Source organism: Melitaea cinxia, chromosome 6 (genome assembly GCF_905220565.1).
Source record: "Melitaea cinxia chromosome 6, ilMelCinx1.1, whole genome shotgun sequence".
Classification (NCBI taxonomy): domain Eukaryota; kingdom Metazoa; phylum Arthropoda; class Insecta; order Lepidoptera; family Nymphalidae; genus Melitaea; species Melitaea cinxia.
The window spans coordinates 3,581,366-3,600,450 of NC_059399.1; the positions used below are offsets into that span (position 1 = coordinate 3,581,366).

Here is a 19,085-nt window from a genome sequence, read left to right on the forward strand (position 1 = left end):
AAATAGTCTTCGCGTGCGTGTTGGAGGATCTAATGTCAGTGATAATAATTATCGCGAATGCGACCATATTAGTAGTACTGATTATATATATACATATTGATTTATATATATATATATATATAATATAAAGATATATATATATATATATATATATATATATATATATATATATATATATATATATATGAATATATATATAAATCAATTGCTGTTCGTTAGTCTCGCAAAATCTCGAGAACGGCTGAACGGATTTAACTTATCTTGGTCTTGAAATGTTCGTGGAGGTCTAGGGAAGGTTAAAAGGTGAGAAAAATTCGAATAATTGCCGGAAAACCCCTAAAAACAGCCCTTTTCTTTTTACCATATAAAAGTTTTCGAGATAAAATGTGGAGTCAATTTGAACTTTATTGCTATTCAATAAAGTTCATATTAAATTATAATCACTCACTGTTGTCTAAGAAATGTAGGTGTGTTCCTAACTTCAAAGAGTCCATTTGCAATTTATTACCGTTGCACAAAGTTCAAATTCAATCATATCTATCAAAATAGTCTTCGCGTGCGTGTTGGAGGATCTAATGTCAGTGATAATAATTATCGCGAATGCGACCATATTAGTAGTACTGATTTTCGATTTGGTCGGCTTCGCGAAACTTAATTTTAGCCAACTTCAGTTGTTAATCTATCAGATTATTTTGTTTTATAGATTGATAAATATTGTTGGATGTACTGTATAGAATGGCAAAAGCGTGGATTGCCACATGCGCACATATTAGTCTGGTTAGTGGATGAAACAGTTGACCCAAAATTGCATGCAGTAGTTACCAAACACATGATTCATGGACCTTGCGGACTTTTCAACTACAATTCACCCTGTATGGTCGACGGCAAGTGTTCCAAGCAATAGCCAAGAGACCTGCTTGCTGAAACCATAACGGGAAATGATGGATACCCATTGCTTCGTCGGCGATCAGTTGCGGACAGTGGGCGATCGGTAGTTGTGAAGGTAGGAGGACAAAATGTTGATTTAGACAATCGTTGGATTGTGCCATACTCGCCAATACTTTCCAAAGCTTTTGAGACTTACATCAATGTGGAATATTGTAACTCTGTGAAGTCGATAAAGTACATATGTAAATATGTTAACAACGGTAGCGATATGGCTGTCTTCGCTGTAACCTATGCAAATGATGAAATATCACAGTACCAGATGGGTCGCTATGTAAGTAGCAACGAAGCAATTTGGCCTATCTTTTCATTTGCGATCCATGAAAGACACCCTACAGTAATCCACTTGGCAGTCCATTTAGAAAATGGCCAACGAGTTTATTTTAATGAATCGAATGCGGCAGACAGAGCTGCACGTCCGCCATCGACAACTTTAATAAGTTTCTTCACAGTCTGTCATACTGATGATTTTGCTCGCACTTTGCTGTATGCTGACACATGGAATGCATCATCGAAATCGTTTCTGCGTCGAAAACAAGGAACACCAGTTGAAGGACATCCAAATGTATTTGCTTCAGACGCTCTGGGTCGCATCTATACAGTACATGCAAATAACGATGAATGTTATTATTTGCGGTTTTTGTTTGTGAATGTTCATGGTTCATCATCGTTTAAACAACTTAGAACAGTTAATGAACGGCTGTGTGCGACTTACCGTGAGGCATGTCAACTATTACATTTACTTGAGAATGATTCGCACTAGGATGATACGCTCAAGGATTCCGTAATATCTTCATCGCCGCATCAAATTCGTACATTGTTTGCGATTATCATATCGACATGTTTCCCCTCGAATCCAAAATATTTGTGGGTTAAGTTAGAGATGACATGTCTGAGGATGTTTTGCATCGTGTGCGCCGTCAAAATTTTAATCCTACACTACAAATGACTTACAATGAGACATTGATCATGATAGAAGATTTGTGTTTATTGATGGCAAATAAAGTATTGTCGTGTTTGGGAATGACAGCACCACAGCAGCTTCTTTGTTTATTTACGCACCACAAAACAAAATAAAAAATATATTTTATGGGAAAGCTTTAAATTGGTTAACAGACTGTATCATAACAGTGTGTGTCTGTCAATATCAAATTTAAACCTTATAAATGGCCAGTATTTCAGGAAAACTCTATTTTGTACTGTGTGGCTACGGTACTAAAGAATATAGCCACCCCCTCTCTTCCCGTGGGTGTCGTAAGAGGCGACTAAAGCATAACACAGTTCCGCTACCACCTTAGAACTTAAAAAGCCGACCGGTGGCGGGATAACCATCCAACTGCTGGCTTTGAAATACACAGGCCGAAGACGGGCAGCAGCGTCTTCGGTGTGACAAAGTCAGCACTGTGATCACCAACCCGTCTGCCCAGCGTGGTGACTATGGGCAAAACACATGAGTTCACGTTATTTTTGATGTAAACTTGTGGAGACCTATGTCCAGCAGTGGACTGTATAGGCTGTAATGAATGATTCTATTTTGTAATAAAGCAACATGATGTGTCGAAAATAATAATAAAACTTCATGCTTTATTCAAAAAATGCCTTTTTATTAAGTAGGGATTCGTTTTGTTTATTTTAAGATTATTTTATACAAAAGTTTAGGTCTTTTATTTATCGATTGAGACAGTACGAAGTCTGCCGGGTCAGCTAGTTGTATATAATTATCGCGAACATTAGTAATTTATAACCATGATTATAAGTATCTCTAATACGCAACTTATTTTTTTGTGGCTAGATCGGTAAACAAGCGTGTGCCCACCTGATGGTAAGCTGCTACCGTAGTACTTTTGTAAGGCTGAGGTTCTTTCTCAGTCGGGCCGCTCTAGAGTTTGAACAGGATAATCCTGCTATGCCCTACATAGACGTACTACTACGTACGACTGACGTAGTATAAATAAATAAATATGTAAATATGTATATATATATATATATATATATATATATATATATATATATATATATATATATATATATATATATATATATATATATATATATATATATGGTGGCAAATAAGTAGTAACAACAAAATTTTGTGCCAAGACTTTTATTATTTAAAAATAGTAATCTTTGTACAATTTATGTTTAATTGTGGTATTTAAGTTCCATTACCCACCAGCAAGTAATTCCTCTCACTAAAAATCACCCCTAAACATCGTTATCAATATGGATTCCTTGAAAGACACAGTGGCATCTCTGACTGAAACATTTCAAGCCCAGATGTATGAATTTCAGCAAGATTTGTTGAAGGCTTCGCCTCATGCGACTACCACATCATTGGCTGCTGACTTCGACAACTTCAAAAGGTTCATTCTTTCTGCTCTCACAGCACTCCAGCGGCAAGTCGAATTTTTGACCCTAGTTATTGACCGCCAAGAGATGAAGACTAGGCGCAAGCTGATTCTTTTCCACGGTGTCCCTGAAGACAAGGGTGAAGATACATCGGCGCGAGTTACCGGCATTGTTGCTGAGAATTTGAACCTAGCCAATTTCTCTAGTACCAGCATCAAAACCTCTTATAGATTAGGCCGTCCATCTGCAGAGAAACCGCGTCCTATTGTGGTTCGCTTTAGTGATATCGCAGTCCGTGATAAAGTCTGGTACGCCAAGACGAAGTTGAAAGGAACTGGTGTCACACAATCAGAATTCTTAACTAAGATTCGTCATGATGCATTCCTTGTGGCTAGAGAGAGGTTTGGTGTCAGTCGGTGCTGGACACGTGAAGGCACTATCTTCGTAATTACCCCGGACGGAACGCGGCATCGGGCCGAGTGTCTGGCTGACCTCGATAAAATCCCAGGATCCAGTTCGACAGAAGCGTCTAAGTCGCCGTGTAAAAACACCACTGCCGTCCAGAAACAGCCGGAAAGCAAGGTGGCTGCATCTCGACCAAAACGGGGGTTAAAGAAATAGCTTTGTGTTTTGCAGTTTACACCGTGACAGGCATCTCCTCCAGTCCTGTTATTCGTCATCGGTATTTAATTATTTAATTTGCTGTATTAACTTATATTAATTTTAATAACTCGTTACTTAGTATAAATTATGATTTTTTTTTTTTTGCTATTTTAACTTATTGATATTGATAGCTAGTTGATAGTGTTACCCGATGTGCACAGGTAATAGATGCATTTACTGCTATTTGATAATAGTTTTTTTGTCTATGAAATTGCGTAATTTTACTAAGACTTCTTTATATACATGTAAATGTTTTCATAGTAAGTACATGAATAGTTTAGTGATGATTTTGTAATGATTTTAGTTACGACTCATGTTCATTAATCTTTTGTTATTTTTAGTATATTAAATTACTCTCCATGCAGCTGGTGGGTGCATTGAACGGTATTTACACATATTTTATTATAATATATATACGTATAATTTTATATCAACCTATTATTATTATTATTATTATTTCTTAATTTTAATATATATTGGTTTTTAATTATTATTCATTTATTTTATTTATTTTATCATAATATATTTTTAGAAAATATTTTATTTAGTTATTTCATTAATTTATTTATATATCTTTAATATCATAAATGTCATTCATTAATGATAGTGATGCTTTTTTATCGCTATCTTCTGCTTCCGATGATTTAAGTAGTGTTGACAGTTATTATAGTATTCCATCTTTGAGCGACACGTTAGACTCCTGTTTTGCGAATACTCCTAAGAACTTCAATTTAGTACACATAAATGCACAGAGTATCCCTGCTCATTATCCAGACTTGTTGTCTTCTCTCAATAATGGCAATATTCATGGTGTCCTAGTCTCCGAGTCTTGGCTCAAACCTTGTTTGCCCTCTACTTCTTTCTCTTTACCGGGATTCCACCTGATCCGTAACGACCGCATTGGTCGGGCTGGTGGAGGGGTTGCAATATATATCCGCTCTCATATCCCTTTTAATATCATTGACACTTCGCAACCTCAGACCGACGGTGCAGAGCATCTTTTTGTGGAGGTGATTTTTTCTCATACAAAACTTCTTCTTGGTGTCTTCTATAGCCCATGCCTTACTGTTGATTACTTTAACTCATTAGAATCTTTACTTCAAAATTTAACTCCTCTGTATAGCCACACAGTGATCATGGGTGATTTTAACACCTGCCTGCTCAAAAACGATCACCGGTCTTCCCGTCTTAAAACTCTTATTAATGCGTCAAATCTTCATATCCTGCCTTTCCTTGCTACTCATGCTTTTCCTAATAGTGTTCCATCTCTTTTAGATCTCATTATTGTTTCTTCCGTTGACCATGTCGAAAAACACGGTCAATGTTCTGCCGATGCATTCTCCTTTCACGATTTGTTGTATCTATCGTACAAAATTAAGCCCCCTAAACTTAAATCTAGAATTCTTCTGCAACGGAATTTTGGTGGGATGGATTTAGATAGACTCCAGAATGATGCAGCGAAAATCGATTGGTCAGTTGTCTGTAATGCAGATACAATCGACGACCAAGTGGCTGTTTTTAACTCTCTGTTAATCCAACTATATGATGTACACGCACCCATTCGACCTGTAAGGGTAAGACATCACCCTGCTCCATGGATTACTCCTGAAATTAGAAAATTACAGGAGAAAAAGGTTCGCGCAAAGTCACGATACAGATTGAATAGCTGTGAAGCTAATAGAGAGATATATATTAAGGCTCGGAATCGTTGTAATAGGGTGTGTAGAGATGCACAACGACGCCACATCTATAAATCTGTCATCGAAGAAGAAGATCCTAGTAAAGTCTGGAACTTTCTAAAATCACTGGGAGTTGGCAAAGCGCATCAGAATTATCGCTCTCAAAATTTAGACCTTAACGAGTTGAATCTACATTTTTCCTCATCTGTTACCATTGATAGTGTGACTAAATCTTTGACAAGAAATCGACTTTCAACCTTGCCAACTCCTAATACTCCCACTTTCTTTCTTAATCAGTTGGCTGAATGTGATGTTAAGAAGAACATTTTAGCTATTAAGTCCAACTCCGTCGGATCTGACAGCATTAGTCGTAAGATGATCATTCCTCTCCTTAATTTACTTACACCCATATTAACCAAAATTTTTAATACTTCAATCTCCACTGGCTCTTTTCCGTCTACGTGGAAAGATGCTGATATTATACCTATCCCGAAAAAACTTAATCCATCATCCCTGTCCGAATATCGTCCCATTTCTATTCTTCCCTTTTTATCCAAAGTCTTCGAGCGCCTTGTGTATAATCAACTTAACCTATTCCTTTTGAAACACAGTCTCCTAAATACCTCGCAATCCGGTTTCCGTCCTGGTCATAGTACGACTACTGCACTTGTCAAAATAACTGACGATATACGATCTAGCATGGATAGGCGCGAGGTTACAGTATTGACGTTGCTTGATTTCAGTAACGCTTTCAGTACTGTAGACTTTGATATACTTTGTGACATTATGCGTTCTCTTAACATATCTCCAGAGGCCACTGATTGGTTTCAAAGTTACTTACAGGGTCGCCGGCAGCGAATTAAATTGAATGACACATTTTCAAACTGGTCATTGGTTGCTGCTGGTGTCCCCCAGGGTGGTGTGCTCTCCCCTCTATTATTTTCTATATTTATTAATTCCATTTGTAATATTATAACTTCTCTCTACCACCTCTATGCAGACGATCTCCAAATATACTCTCATTCTACTGTAAGTGACTTGCCTCAATGTGTTTCTCGTATAAATGGTGATCTACTTGCCATTACCACATGGAGTAAAGCTTACGGATTAGTAGTAAATCCAACCAAAACTAAGACTATAATTATAGGAAGTTCTAAATTAATTAGCCGTATAAATCGATCTCAACTACCTCCTGTAATTTTTAATGGTATTGTAATTCCATATAGTGAAAGTGTGAAGAATCTTGGCGTTATTTTTGATCAACATCTATCATGGGGCCCACAGATTTGTGAAGTCAGTCGTAAAGTTTTTGCTTCGGCTGGATCTCTTCGCAGGCTGCGTAATCTACTTCCAATTCCCACCAAAATTGCTCTTGCAAATAGTCTTCTATTACCAATTCTGGACTACGCAGACACATGTTATCTTGACATTACTGAAGAGCAGATTAATAAACTTGAGCGAATCCAGAATTTATGTATACGATTCGTATTTGGACTTCGTAAATATGATCATATCTCTGAATTCCGTAAAAAACTTAAGTGGCTCCCTATTCGCTTTCGCAAAAATACGCATATTCTTAACTTACTTTACTCTATTCTATTTAACCCTGTTGCACCTGCTTATCTAAAGCAACGATTTAAATTCCTTAGTGATATCCATGAACGCAGTCTTCGCTCTGAGAATACCTTACTTCTTGAAATTCCCCCTCACTCCTCTTCCTTTTATTCTAAATCTTTCACTGTTCAAGCTTCTCGACTTTGGAATTCTTTACCCTTGCATATTAGACGTGTACAATCGCTTTCTATTTTTAAAAAGGCTGTCAGGAAGCATTATCTTGATATTCAACGTGAATAAAATTATATATATATACATATGTATGTATGTTTGTATGTATGTGTTTGTGTATGTATATGTTTATGTATATATGTATGTATATGTGTATGTATGTATGTACGTATGTATGTATTTATGTATATGTTTATGTATGTATGTATGTAAATAAGTAAATATATTCAAACGTTTATGTCTCAATTTGTACACCTACACTGACACAATACCATCTCCTCTGCCCCTAGGTTGCCTGGAAGAGATCGCTTTTTAGCGATAAGGCCGCCCTTTGTGCCTGATGATACTCTGTTTAAGTTCATAATATGTATTATTTCTGTTTTGGTGTACAATAAAGTGTATTGTTATGTTATGTTATGTTATATATATATAATAAAAAATAGACTTCTTAAGCACGTGAAAATGTCTTTTCTTCGTCATAAAATTTTACGAACTGTCAAGTTATAAAAAATATGTTAATTTTAATTTATTAATTATTAATTTAAATTTATTTGTCAGTACCCAAATTACTATTGATGCCATCTATAATGATTATATCTATGCTGATTGATATAATTTGTGATCTTTTGTAAGGTCGAAGTACTAAGCCAGTCGGGCTGCTCCATATTTTGAGCAGTAAATTTCCTGCTGTGCCCTACCTCAGTTAGTTTTTAAAAAGCTTAGTTTATAAAATTAGATGTGTTTATGTATAAATAAAGCGTATTTTTTATAGACATCTAGGTCGGCAAACAAGCGTTCGGCTCACCTGATGATAAGCGACTACCGTAGCCTGTAGACGCTTGCAACACCAGAAGATCTGGTCACCTTACCTCTCCACAGGAACACAAAACTGCTTGAAAGCAGTATTATTTTGCTGTGATCTTCTGTAAGGTCGAGGACCTCAGTTAAATGTCTGTATTTATTATGATTTGTGTTAGGATGCTTCAGAAAACAAAAGACCTGGCTTGACTTTGACTTGGCTTGGAATAAAACTGCTTTTTTGTACATCGATCAGAATGTAAATGATATTGTTATTTATTTATGATAAACTAATTTAGTAAAATGCCGGAAAGAATAGCGCCTTAACAATCGCTATTGCAAACATGCTCGAAAACGAATAATCCGCTTTAATACAGCAGGCATTCTGATAAATATTTAAAGATTTTTTTTGCACAGTATGTCACCTACTTACTACATATTATAATATTTTATTCAATATTGTCACAATAGTTATTACACATGTCATCATAAATTCTTTAGTTTTTAAATTTTTTTTTGTATTTTCCTTTAATTATATTAATTACTCTTTTACTAATACGAAGTCTCAATTAACATAGGTTATATATGTATTTAGTTCATTTTTATGGTGTCAAACTATTATTATTAGACATAAGATTAGCCACGTGGTTCTGTCTTGTGGACTGTCAAAAGCAAGAAGTTTAAATAATCGGTGCGTTTTTTTTTTTTGAGCGTATCAACCATTCTCCTTCGAATTTTCTATATTCACGTGACAAAAACGAATTCATTTGTGCTCTTGAGTAGTGAAACTCGTTAATCTATATATATATAAATGAATGTTGTCTGTATGTCCTTTATAGAATCGTAAACTATGCATTTAATCGTGTAATGCTCTTCACCAAAGACCTCATCGTGTTTATACTAACAACATGGTCATCGTATTTCTTTAATTTGTAGTTCTTCTATGAACTGTTGATTTTCTTTTATTTTTAACGAATATATATTTATTTTTAAAATTCAGAAAAGACTGTTTAGTGTTTTGTAATTCAAATAGTCAATGTGAACTCTGATTTCTAACTTCCTTAAATTGAATTGGTCAAGAGGCGTGTTTGAACTGAGTGAAAACTTTGTGTCACTTTTTTATTACCACGAATGTTGTATATATCTATTGATGACTGTTGACAGATTTTTATACTCGACTGACTCATTAAATTTTACATTTAGGGTCTGTTCTTGATAAAATATTGCTAGTACATAAGTTTGTCTTATATTAGTGTAGATAAAGTGGAGTTTCATAGTTAAAAATAAAAATATATGTAGGTATAACCAACTTTTATTTATTTGACGTATTTATTAAATGAGTAACTGTAAACAATTTCAGACAATTAAGGGGTCGAAGTCAAACCATCATCTAGACAAGGGCGCTAAGGGCTTCAAGACAGATGAGCAACACCGCAAGGAGTATGAAGAAGCTGGTGGCTAAAAGAAAAAACATCACGACAATGCTGATCACAGAGGTGAATACGAAGAAGAGGCGTATGGTTCCAGAGGATCACACTTCGGTGAAAAGAAGGGACACAAGAAAGGCCACAAGACAAAAGGTATGCTATATTAGATAAAGAATACTATTTTCTATTTATTTCATTACATCATCATTACAGCCTATACAGTCCACTGCTGGACATAGGCCTCCACAAGTTTACGCCAAAAATAACGTGAACTCATGTGTTTTGCCCATAGTCACCACGCTGGGCAAGCGGGTTGGTGACCGCAGTACTGGCTTTGTCGCACTGAAGACCCTGCTGCCCGTCTTCGGCCTGTGTATTTCAAAGCCAGCAGTTGGATGGTTATCCCGCCATCGGTCGGCTTCTTAAGTTCCAAGGTGGTAGCGGAACTATGTTATCCCTTAGTCGCCTCTTACGACACCCACGGGAAGAGAGGGAGTGGCTAAATTCTTTAGTGCCGTAGCCACACAGCACTATTATATCTATTTATTTATTAAAAACTAAAAAAACATACGTTAGGATGATAAATTTAAAAATTGGTACGCCGCTCATGATGCTGCTTGCATTGCAGGTACAATTGTGTACTATCCTAATTGTGTAAAAGAATAGAATTTCCAAATTGTTTGTAACGACATGTCTTTAAATAACACGTCTTAGAAATCTATGTCTAGTGTACATGATCCTACAAAGTTTTCTTAGCTGGTACGACCAAAAAAAAGCGTAGCAACGCGCGTAGGCTACAGCTTGTCTTAAATATTAATTAATTACGTTTTTGAAGCATTCAAATTTTCTAAGCAATTACTTTTATTTTACATTTTGTAAGAATATTTTAAAAAGAATGAGAAAACTTGGTAAAGCTTTAGATTAGGAAAAACCGAATTTCGGGACCGTGGGAGGAAGGAGGGGGGAGGGTGGGGAACGCTACCCCTCGTACCAATGTCACACTTCGAAACCCCATGGTTATGGAGATATCCATGGTTAAAGTTTTGAGGTTAGAAGAAGATTTCGCAGCTTTCACACATTATTTTCATATTTCACACACGCTATCTTCATATTTCACACGTTATTTTCACGTTTCATAAGTTATTTTCAAAATAAAAACGATCTCGACTCCAAGATCAACAAACGATACAACTTACGTTACTCATGCTCCGTTCCATAGTTTTCACATGTTATTTTCACATTTCGCACTTGATTTTAACATTTTACACGTTAATTTAACGCTTTCACACGGTTTTTTAACAAACGATACAACTAATATTTAACAACTGAGAAATCGATGTTTTAATAAAAAATGACAGGCCAGTTATCGTTTCGCTCCAAAACAATGTAAGCATAAATTCATTGTTTTTGTTTAAATAACTGTAAAAGCAAAGGTCTAAGACCATACAGCCTTGTTTCGTGTTATGTTTTTTACTTAAATATATTTTATTTTTATTTATTTACGAAAAACACTCAATATTTTAGTTCATTTTATATGACAATAAATAAATAAAATATAATGAAGTGAAAAACATGACATGAATAAAAAAAATTACCATAATCTATCTGACTTCAGTAAGGGGCCGTTTATAGGCATAATTCCGTTACAAAAAAAAACCCTAACCTATCTAATTTAAAAATTACACCGCTTATCGACATAGTTTTGTTACGAAAAAAAAAAATAACCCTAATCTATCTAATTTAAAAATTACACCGTTTATAGACATAGTTTCGTTACAACAAAAAAATAACCCTAACCTATCTAATTTAAAAATTACACCGTTTATCGACGTAATTTTACAACAGTAAATAAAAATAAAATATATTTGATTAAAAAACATAGCATGAAACAAGGCTGTATGGTCTGTATGGCTGTATCTATATCTCAGTCATTAAACATCAGTTGTATCGTTTGTTAAAAAACCGTGTGAAAACAATAACTTAAAGTCTGAAATGTTATTAACAAGTGCGAAATGTGAATATAACTTCTGAAAGCTACGGAACTAAGCATGGTTACCGCGAGTTGTATCGTTTGTTGATCTTGGAGTCGAGATCGTTTTTACGTACTCCTCTTCGAAAATAACTTATAAAGTTGCGAAACGGCGCATGGATTGCACTGTCCGCAGCGCCGGAGCTAAAGTGAAGCTGACTTCACGGCTGACTTGACGCGGAGGTCAAAGGTATTATAATAGCTTTAAATTCTTCCTCTAATCTCAAAACTTTGACCATGGATATTTCCATAACCATGGGGTTTCGAAGTGTAGCAGTGTAACCTTGTATAGCTTCCCCTACACCCTCCGCCCTCCACACCCAAAAACCCCATAATTCGGTTTTTCCTAGTCTAGAGCTTAGCCGAAAACTTTTAAAATAAATCTAAATTAGCGCATTCTCGAGTTTTACGGTTAGCAACAAATTTAACAATTCATATTTATTAATACAGAAGATTGTCTCAGTAAACCCTCAGGTGTATATAATATTTATATGATTACGTGTTTTATGTGGTTACATAAAAATCATTTGGCACTCTTGATATATCCGTGTCGATAGGTAATTAGATTTCGTGCCAAGAATTATGATTAATTGCTCACTTAGAGCGCAATTAATAGATCTTAAAAGGCCTTATTATCATCTTTCGATCTGTCCAACCGCGTAGACATCCGTATTATCTAGGTATATGCTACGACGTATTTTTTGTTATTTTTTAAAAGTAGTTTCATATCTTAAAACATAAGAACACCACACCTTACTCAGCACAGGAACACAACACTACTTCCTAGCAGTCTGTTTGGCTAACATCTTATGTAAAGTTGGGACCGGGTTCGGTACGGGTGGTGGACCTTTTTTTGGTATCGCTGGGGAACTCCTTTATGAGTTATATCCAGGACGCCCGGGTAGGCAGTCCTAAGCCGTATGTCGGCTTCAGCACTTGGGGGTGCAATACCGACCAAACCCCTGCGGGAGCCTTTAGGTCCCGGATCTGCAGGCAACAGGATCCCTCCAGCGACAGGCTGGCTTCGGCGAAAAGGCCAGACTTCTCTTCCATGGGGACTGTCCGACTCACCTCTGAACAATCCCGACGACGCCGTGTCTAACAGGACCAGGTCCCCATCCCGGCCCGACACGGGTACAGGGGCGTTACTAGAGGTGCATTAAGTAGCGTCTCCTACGCACCCCCGTTCGTCGCCTGCGGACGGAGGCCTCGTCGGCGGCCCCTTCTCTCATCCGCTCGTCATTCTCCTTCTGGGACATTACTGTCTCGCGAGGGAGACCATCACCTTCCAGGACTCGTCGTCGCCGAGCATCGCGGTGATGACGCTCGGCAGTGACAAGTCCCCTCCGAGGACTGTCGTCAGATCGCGACGCAGCCACCCATCTCGGGCACACCTCGAAGGTGTACTGGGCCGAGTAGGGATGGTGAACCCAACTAAACTAGACTGGATTAAAGTTTCTATTATTAAAACTTGCAACGGTTTTATATCAAAATAAAAAATAAATTAATATAATAAAAATACTATATATACGAGTATATACGATATTTTCTTAATGAAGTGCTGTATGAAATTTATGTTATGATTTTATAAATGCAATAGTCTAAGATCATGTCAACATAACGTCAAAAATTAATTTATCTACGGTTGAACTATTATTTTGTTACTGTTCACTTTTAACATTATTTTTACGAGTATACAGTTCTAGGTTTAGGACAAAGTTAACGCAATGCAACAGCTATTTTTTTCTATTATTTTACATATTTCGTCACTAATGTAATAAAACAATTTTAGCTGGATAATTTATCTAATGGGATTAAATTTTAATTGTTAATAGTGAAATTTGTGTGGTAAACGGATTTGGGCTGAATTACTTATTGAAAATGAACATGAATTCATAAATATAAAGGTTAAATAATTTTCTTAAAAAGTTCCACAGTGTGTTAGCGTCGAAAAGGATAATAGTCTAATTTTAGGAGTTTAAAATATTTTATGTGCGAAATTCATATTCTTTCTTAAACAAAGTTTAGAGATAGTAGTTTTTAAAATTAGTGCGTTTAAAAAAAACAAACAAACTCTTCAGTTTTACAATATTAGTATAGACAATAAAGTAAATGAATAGGCATAGTTTGATCATAAATAAAAAAGCTTTTATTTTATTTTTATTACAAAATTTACATACTATTTAAATAATTTACAGCAATTGCTCGCTGTAGAAGAAATAAACGTCTAATTCAACACTAAAAGCTGCCGTATGAACGTTTGAACATAATACTAGTAATAAACAACTCCATCGAAACGTAAGTAATTCATTTTTGTCACTTGAATCAAAATTAACTTTTCATCAAAATAAATTGATGAAGAAAAACCATTGAATTAACACAAGCTTCTTCGGTAAATTATCTATATTAAAAAAATGAGTCGCTGAATGTGTTGCTAAGCGCAAAACTCGAGAATTTTTAAAATATTCCTTTAAATACGAGGATGGTTCTTACGGAGAGAAAAATTCTAAAAAAAAATAAATTTAAATTTCCTGAAAATGTCTAAAAACAACACTTTTCTATACTCCCATACAAAAGATTTGTGATAATACTTAAAAGTCAATTTGAACTTTAATACCATACGATAAAGTTTGTGTTAGGCGATACGAAGTTCGGCGGGTCAGCTAGTAAAAAATAAAAAATACATATCCACTTTTCAATCTTATTCATATAAAACTACTAGCTGACCCCGCAAACGCTACAATACCATTTTTTTTTTTTTTATTTTATTTATTAATACCATACAAACATGTAAGTACAATATATATATATTATTAACCACCTTATAATATAGGGGTATGAAGAATAGATGCTGGCCTATCCTTTATGCACACAAAATTTCATAAAAATCGGTCCAGCCGTTTTGGAAAAGTATGGTAAAAAAACATTGTGACCGGAGAATTTTATATATAAGATAAAAAATTATCTTTTGGGGAAGTTTCTAATGATAGACGTTATAACTATTATAAACGTTGCTTTCCGTAGTATTCCTTTTTAGGCCCTGCTCTATTTGGTAACCTAAGTCGGGATGAATAATTGAGAATATTTTTACTGCTCTTTCTTGTAAAAATGCAGTAGCCGGTGCTAAGCTGTACAGTACATTTTCCACCAGCCTACTTCGTTCGTCAGGTGTCATTTCATTCACATACACCTCAGTTGCTTGTCTAAAATTGTTCGGTTCATGTTCTACGATTTCTATTAAATTTGACCTCGTCTTATCAATATAAGGAACAGGACCATTGAACGTATTGGGAAAGTAGTTTGGGATATCTTTTTCATTATCTCCTACCGGAGGGCGACCATCTCTGTTATATGTAAAAGTTTCTGTTCTAAACGGACAGTTCACAGGTATTTTGTTGAAATTGGCTCCCAAACGGTAATATTGGGCGTCTCGGTAAGCTAAACGACGTGCCTCAAATACTTTGTCTGGTGCTCCGAGAATACCACGGACTAAATTAGCTGGGCTGAAAGCGAGCTGTTCTATTTCTGCAAAGTAATTTACTGCGTTTTTATTTAAAACAAATTTACCCACGGGATGCAAGGGAAATTCGTCTAAAGGAATAGTGTTTGTGACATCAAACACATCGAAGTCAGCATTCTTAATGTCATCGATTGTTAACACTTGAATACCAACTGACCACGTTGGAAAGTCTCCGTTAGCGATAGCTCTATACAAATCTCTGGTATTGTAATCGGGATCTTCTGCACCAATTTTCAGAGCTTCTTCAGCTCTTAAATTTTTGATTCCAGCATCAGGTGTAAAATGAAATCTCACAAAATGTATGTCTCCTTGCTCATTTTCAACTTGGTAAGTATGAATTCCGAATCCAGGCATATGACGATAGCCATCTGGTATACCGCGATCGCCGAAAACTAATAAGAACATGTGTAGGGTTTCAGGTTGCAGTGTTAAAAAGTCCCACAATGTGTTAGCGTCGAAAAGGTTAGTAGCTGGATTTTTCTTTTGCGCTCGAACAAATGTAGGGAATATACGAGGATCATTCAACGCAAACATAGGAGTGTTAAACCCGACAATATCGAAGTTCCCATCTTCAGTATAAAACTTCACAGCGAAACCTCTAGCGTCGCGTGATGTATCGCTGCCACCTCTTTCTATAATAGGCGGTGAAAATCTTGCCGCTACTGGTGTTTTTTTGCCTATTTCACTAAATAATTTAGCTTTGCAGATATTTGTAATGTCATGAGTTACTTCAAAATAACCAAATGCTCCACCTGCCTTTGCATGAACTAATCGTTCAGGAATTCTTTCACGAACAAGATGAGTCATAGTATCCATAAAATACTCATTAAAAAGGAGTCTGGAATTTAACGTATTTAAAGCGTCGCTTTTTTCAACAGGTGCTCCAGCGCTTGTTGTTATAATTCCGATGGGACTCTAAAAAGAAAAATGAATTTAATTGTAATTAAAAATGAGCATATAATGACGTAATACTAATATATTTTTAATATATACGTATATCTAATAGTATAAATTAAAAGTGTGTCTCAATTGCAATTCATCACATACAAATTCGACCTGACTTGGTTCAATATGATCAATAAGTACTATTGTTACGACGAGAAATAACTTCAACGGTTGCATAACTTACTGGATTTCTTTCCTTAAACATAACGATCTGTTGCGCAGCCGGATCTTTCACGTCCGAGGTTGCCGCAAGCGCCATCAGAGACATAGACACCATTAACAATAACATCTTGATCCACAATACACCTGTCATGTAGAAGTGTTTCAACAACTCCCTCAAAGCCGTGCACCGTCTTTATAATGCTCTGAATATTGCGACCTTGCTGTCCGTACGGCATGGACACCGCAATTATTACCCAACTATAATAAAATTGATCAATCCTTACACGTAAACATAAACTTTTTTATAACCGCTCGATAGTTTACATTGATATGGAAGTACTTAATTAATTATTAATGTTGTTATTTTAATATTAATTTCATGAATTAAATACAATGTATCCAATGGATACAAAAAGTAAAATTTCAAAAGAAGATTATAATGGTGTCTCTCCAGGCCATTTAGCAGAGAAAAAAATACGAAGAAAATAACTCTGAAATAGGTATAATTTAATGTAATAATCGAATAGTAAAAAGGTAGTAAAATATGTAAAAAGAAACACAGACAATAATTTAATTATATAATGTATTAAGTGATAAATTACAGCTAAAATTTTACTTACATTCAAAATGATAAATTATGTTATAAACTAAATAAGTGAATGTGTTTTTACGTGCCGATACATATTGCCTTGATAAAGTGGAGTAATTTATAATAAATTGCATAAAATTATAATCGCTTTGCTTATTTTTTTCCTAGCGTATATAAAACTTGGCAAAGGCATCTATCGCCACGGACACTCAGGGAAACCGAATGCATTTTTTACTCACTCAGATTGAAAATTTTCGCTAAACATTTATGACCGGGTTAATGTCTTTAATAAAATTAAGGAAATAAAGGTAGCTTTGATTAAGTATTATTTTATTTATTTGTGGTTTCTATTATTTGTAATACGTTAATGTGATGTATGCCGTATGGTTACGGCATCAAAGAATATAGCCACCCCCTCTCTTCCCGTGGGTGTCGTAAGAGGCGACTAAGGGATAACACAGTACCACTACTACATTGGAACTTAAAAAGCCGACCGATGGCGGAATAACCATCCCACTGCTGGCTTTGAAATACACAGGCCGAAGACGGGCAGCAGCGTCTACGGTGCGACAAAGCCAGCCCTGCGGTCACAAACCCGCCTGCCCAGCGTGGTGAAACGTGGAGAACTTGTGGAGGCCTATGTCCAGCAGTGGACTGTAGTAGGCTGAAGTGATGATGAGTAAAGTGATGAATAATCAATTTAATTTTAAGAGTAGATCATTAGATTTAATTTTTAACGATCAGAAATAGTGCAGTCCTTGTGGGTCTTCACACCGTGCCTCGGAGAGCACGTTAAGTTTCCGGTTGTTATCATGTATACCTGATAGCGATCGTTACTCATAGTAGGGAATATATCCACCAACCCGCAATGTAGCGGCGTGGTGGATTAAGCTCTGAACATTCTCCTACATGGGGAAAGAGGCCTATGCTCAGCAGTGAGATATTACAGGCTGAAGCGTGAGACATACATATTGTTTACGCGACCCGAGTGACCGCTAACAACTGAGAATACGCATAATAGTCACTATAGATTAATTTTGAAGTAAGACTTCTTTACGTACACTTGACTTGGGGAGTAAGCTGGTAAAATCGTGACGAGTTACGAAAATGGTGATCGGGAGGGGCGAGCGTAATTTGAGAGTGATATATAAATTAGAGAAAATAGAAAGAAAGAGAATCAAAAAAATTTTACTTTAGTCATGGTCTAAAGTACACTCGTATTTTTTTTAAACGTTTTTTGCATTAACACCTGCCTTTATTTGAATAATATTTCATAAACCTCATTTGAAGAAAGTTTTTAACACTATGACGGATATCGAATTAATGAAGAGTTGTTTTTACAAGTCTTTAAACAAATTGATAGATACATTCGTTACTACTCGTAATATATTTAGTAAAAATAAACGTCCTCCATTAATAAGATAAAGCTTAAATTTCACATGAAATAAAACTAAACGACAGCTTGAACGAAGGTTGATAGTCATATCTTCTTCTTCTTCTTCTCCGAAACAGGCTTATGTTGATAGTGGCAGAATGCTGTTTTTTTACAAAACTAGATCTGCAAACAAGCGTGCAGCTCACCTGATATTAAGTGACTACCGTACCCTATAGATGCCTGCAAATTCACCCCAGTAGTTCTGATCACCTTACTTACCACAGGAACACAATATTGTTTGAAAGCAGTATTATTTAGCTGTGATCTTCTGTAAGGTCGAATTACCACCCCAGTCGGGTTGCAGATTTTGAGCAGGATATATCCTGCTGTGCCCTAACTCAGTTAAAATTGTCTGAAGTCAAAATTTAAGCCCTAAAAGCCTTTGTTAAGTCCGAAAATTCTTCCAGTGACATTTCTGAATATGTGTTGTACATAGGTTTGGGCATAGATTTTATGCAGTATCCAGAATCGAATACTATTAAACGAGCAATTCTTATATTATATATCGAATTTGAATCTCGGAAACGGCTCCAACGATTTTCATAAAATTTACTATATAGGAGGTTTCGGTGGAGATAAATCCATCTAGCTAGGATTCATTTTTAGAAAATGTCGTTTTATCTCTGTTATTATGCAATGAAAAAAATAGCTACAGTATCGTTAGAATACGAAGGTAAATTTCGCAACTGTCAATAAAGTTGTAATAGCTCGGTGGGAAATCGGCCGGTGGGATCAACCGAGAATGGTTCAAACCCCATG

General features: G+C 35.8%; 1 protein-coding gene across 1 annotated transcript; it reads right to left on the reverse strand.

Moving 5' to 3' along the window:
- Positions 1-14,655: 14,655 nt before the first annotated feature.
- On the reverse strand, positions 14,656-16,429 carry LOC123654488 (catalase-like). The gene is made up of 2 exons (XM_045590388.1): positions 16,325-16,429; positions 14,656-16,110 (listed from the first exon to the last, which is right to left on the reverse strand). Exons 1-2 carry the CDS (start codon positions 16,427-16,429, stop codon positions 14,656-14,658), a joined length of 1,560 nt encoding a protein of 519 aa, XP_045446344.1.
- Between the last annotated feature and the right edge of the window lie 2,656 nt (positions 16,430-19,085).

Bases quoted from the DNA above. Each gene is read 5' to 3' on its own strand.
- LOC123654488 (XM_045590388.1), bottom strand. From the start codon at position 16,429: ATGTTATTGTTAATGGTGTCTATGTCTCTGATGGCGCTTGCGGCAACC. The intron at 16,111-16,324 runs GTAAGTTATGCA...TTTTCTTTTTAG, and splicing joins TGTTTAAGGAAAGAAATCCA to AGTCCCATCGGAATTATAAC.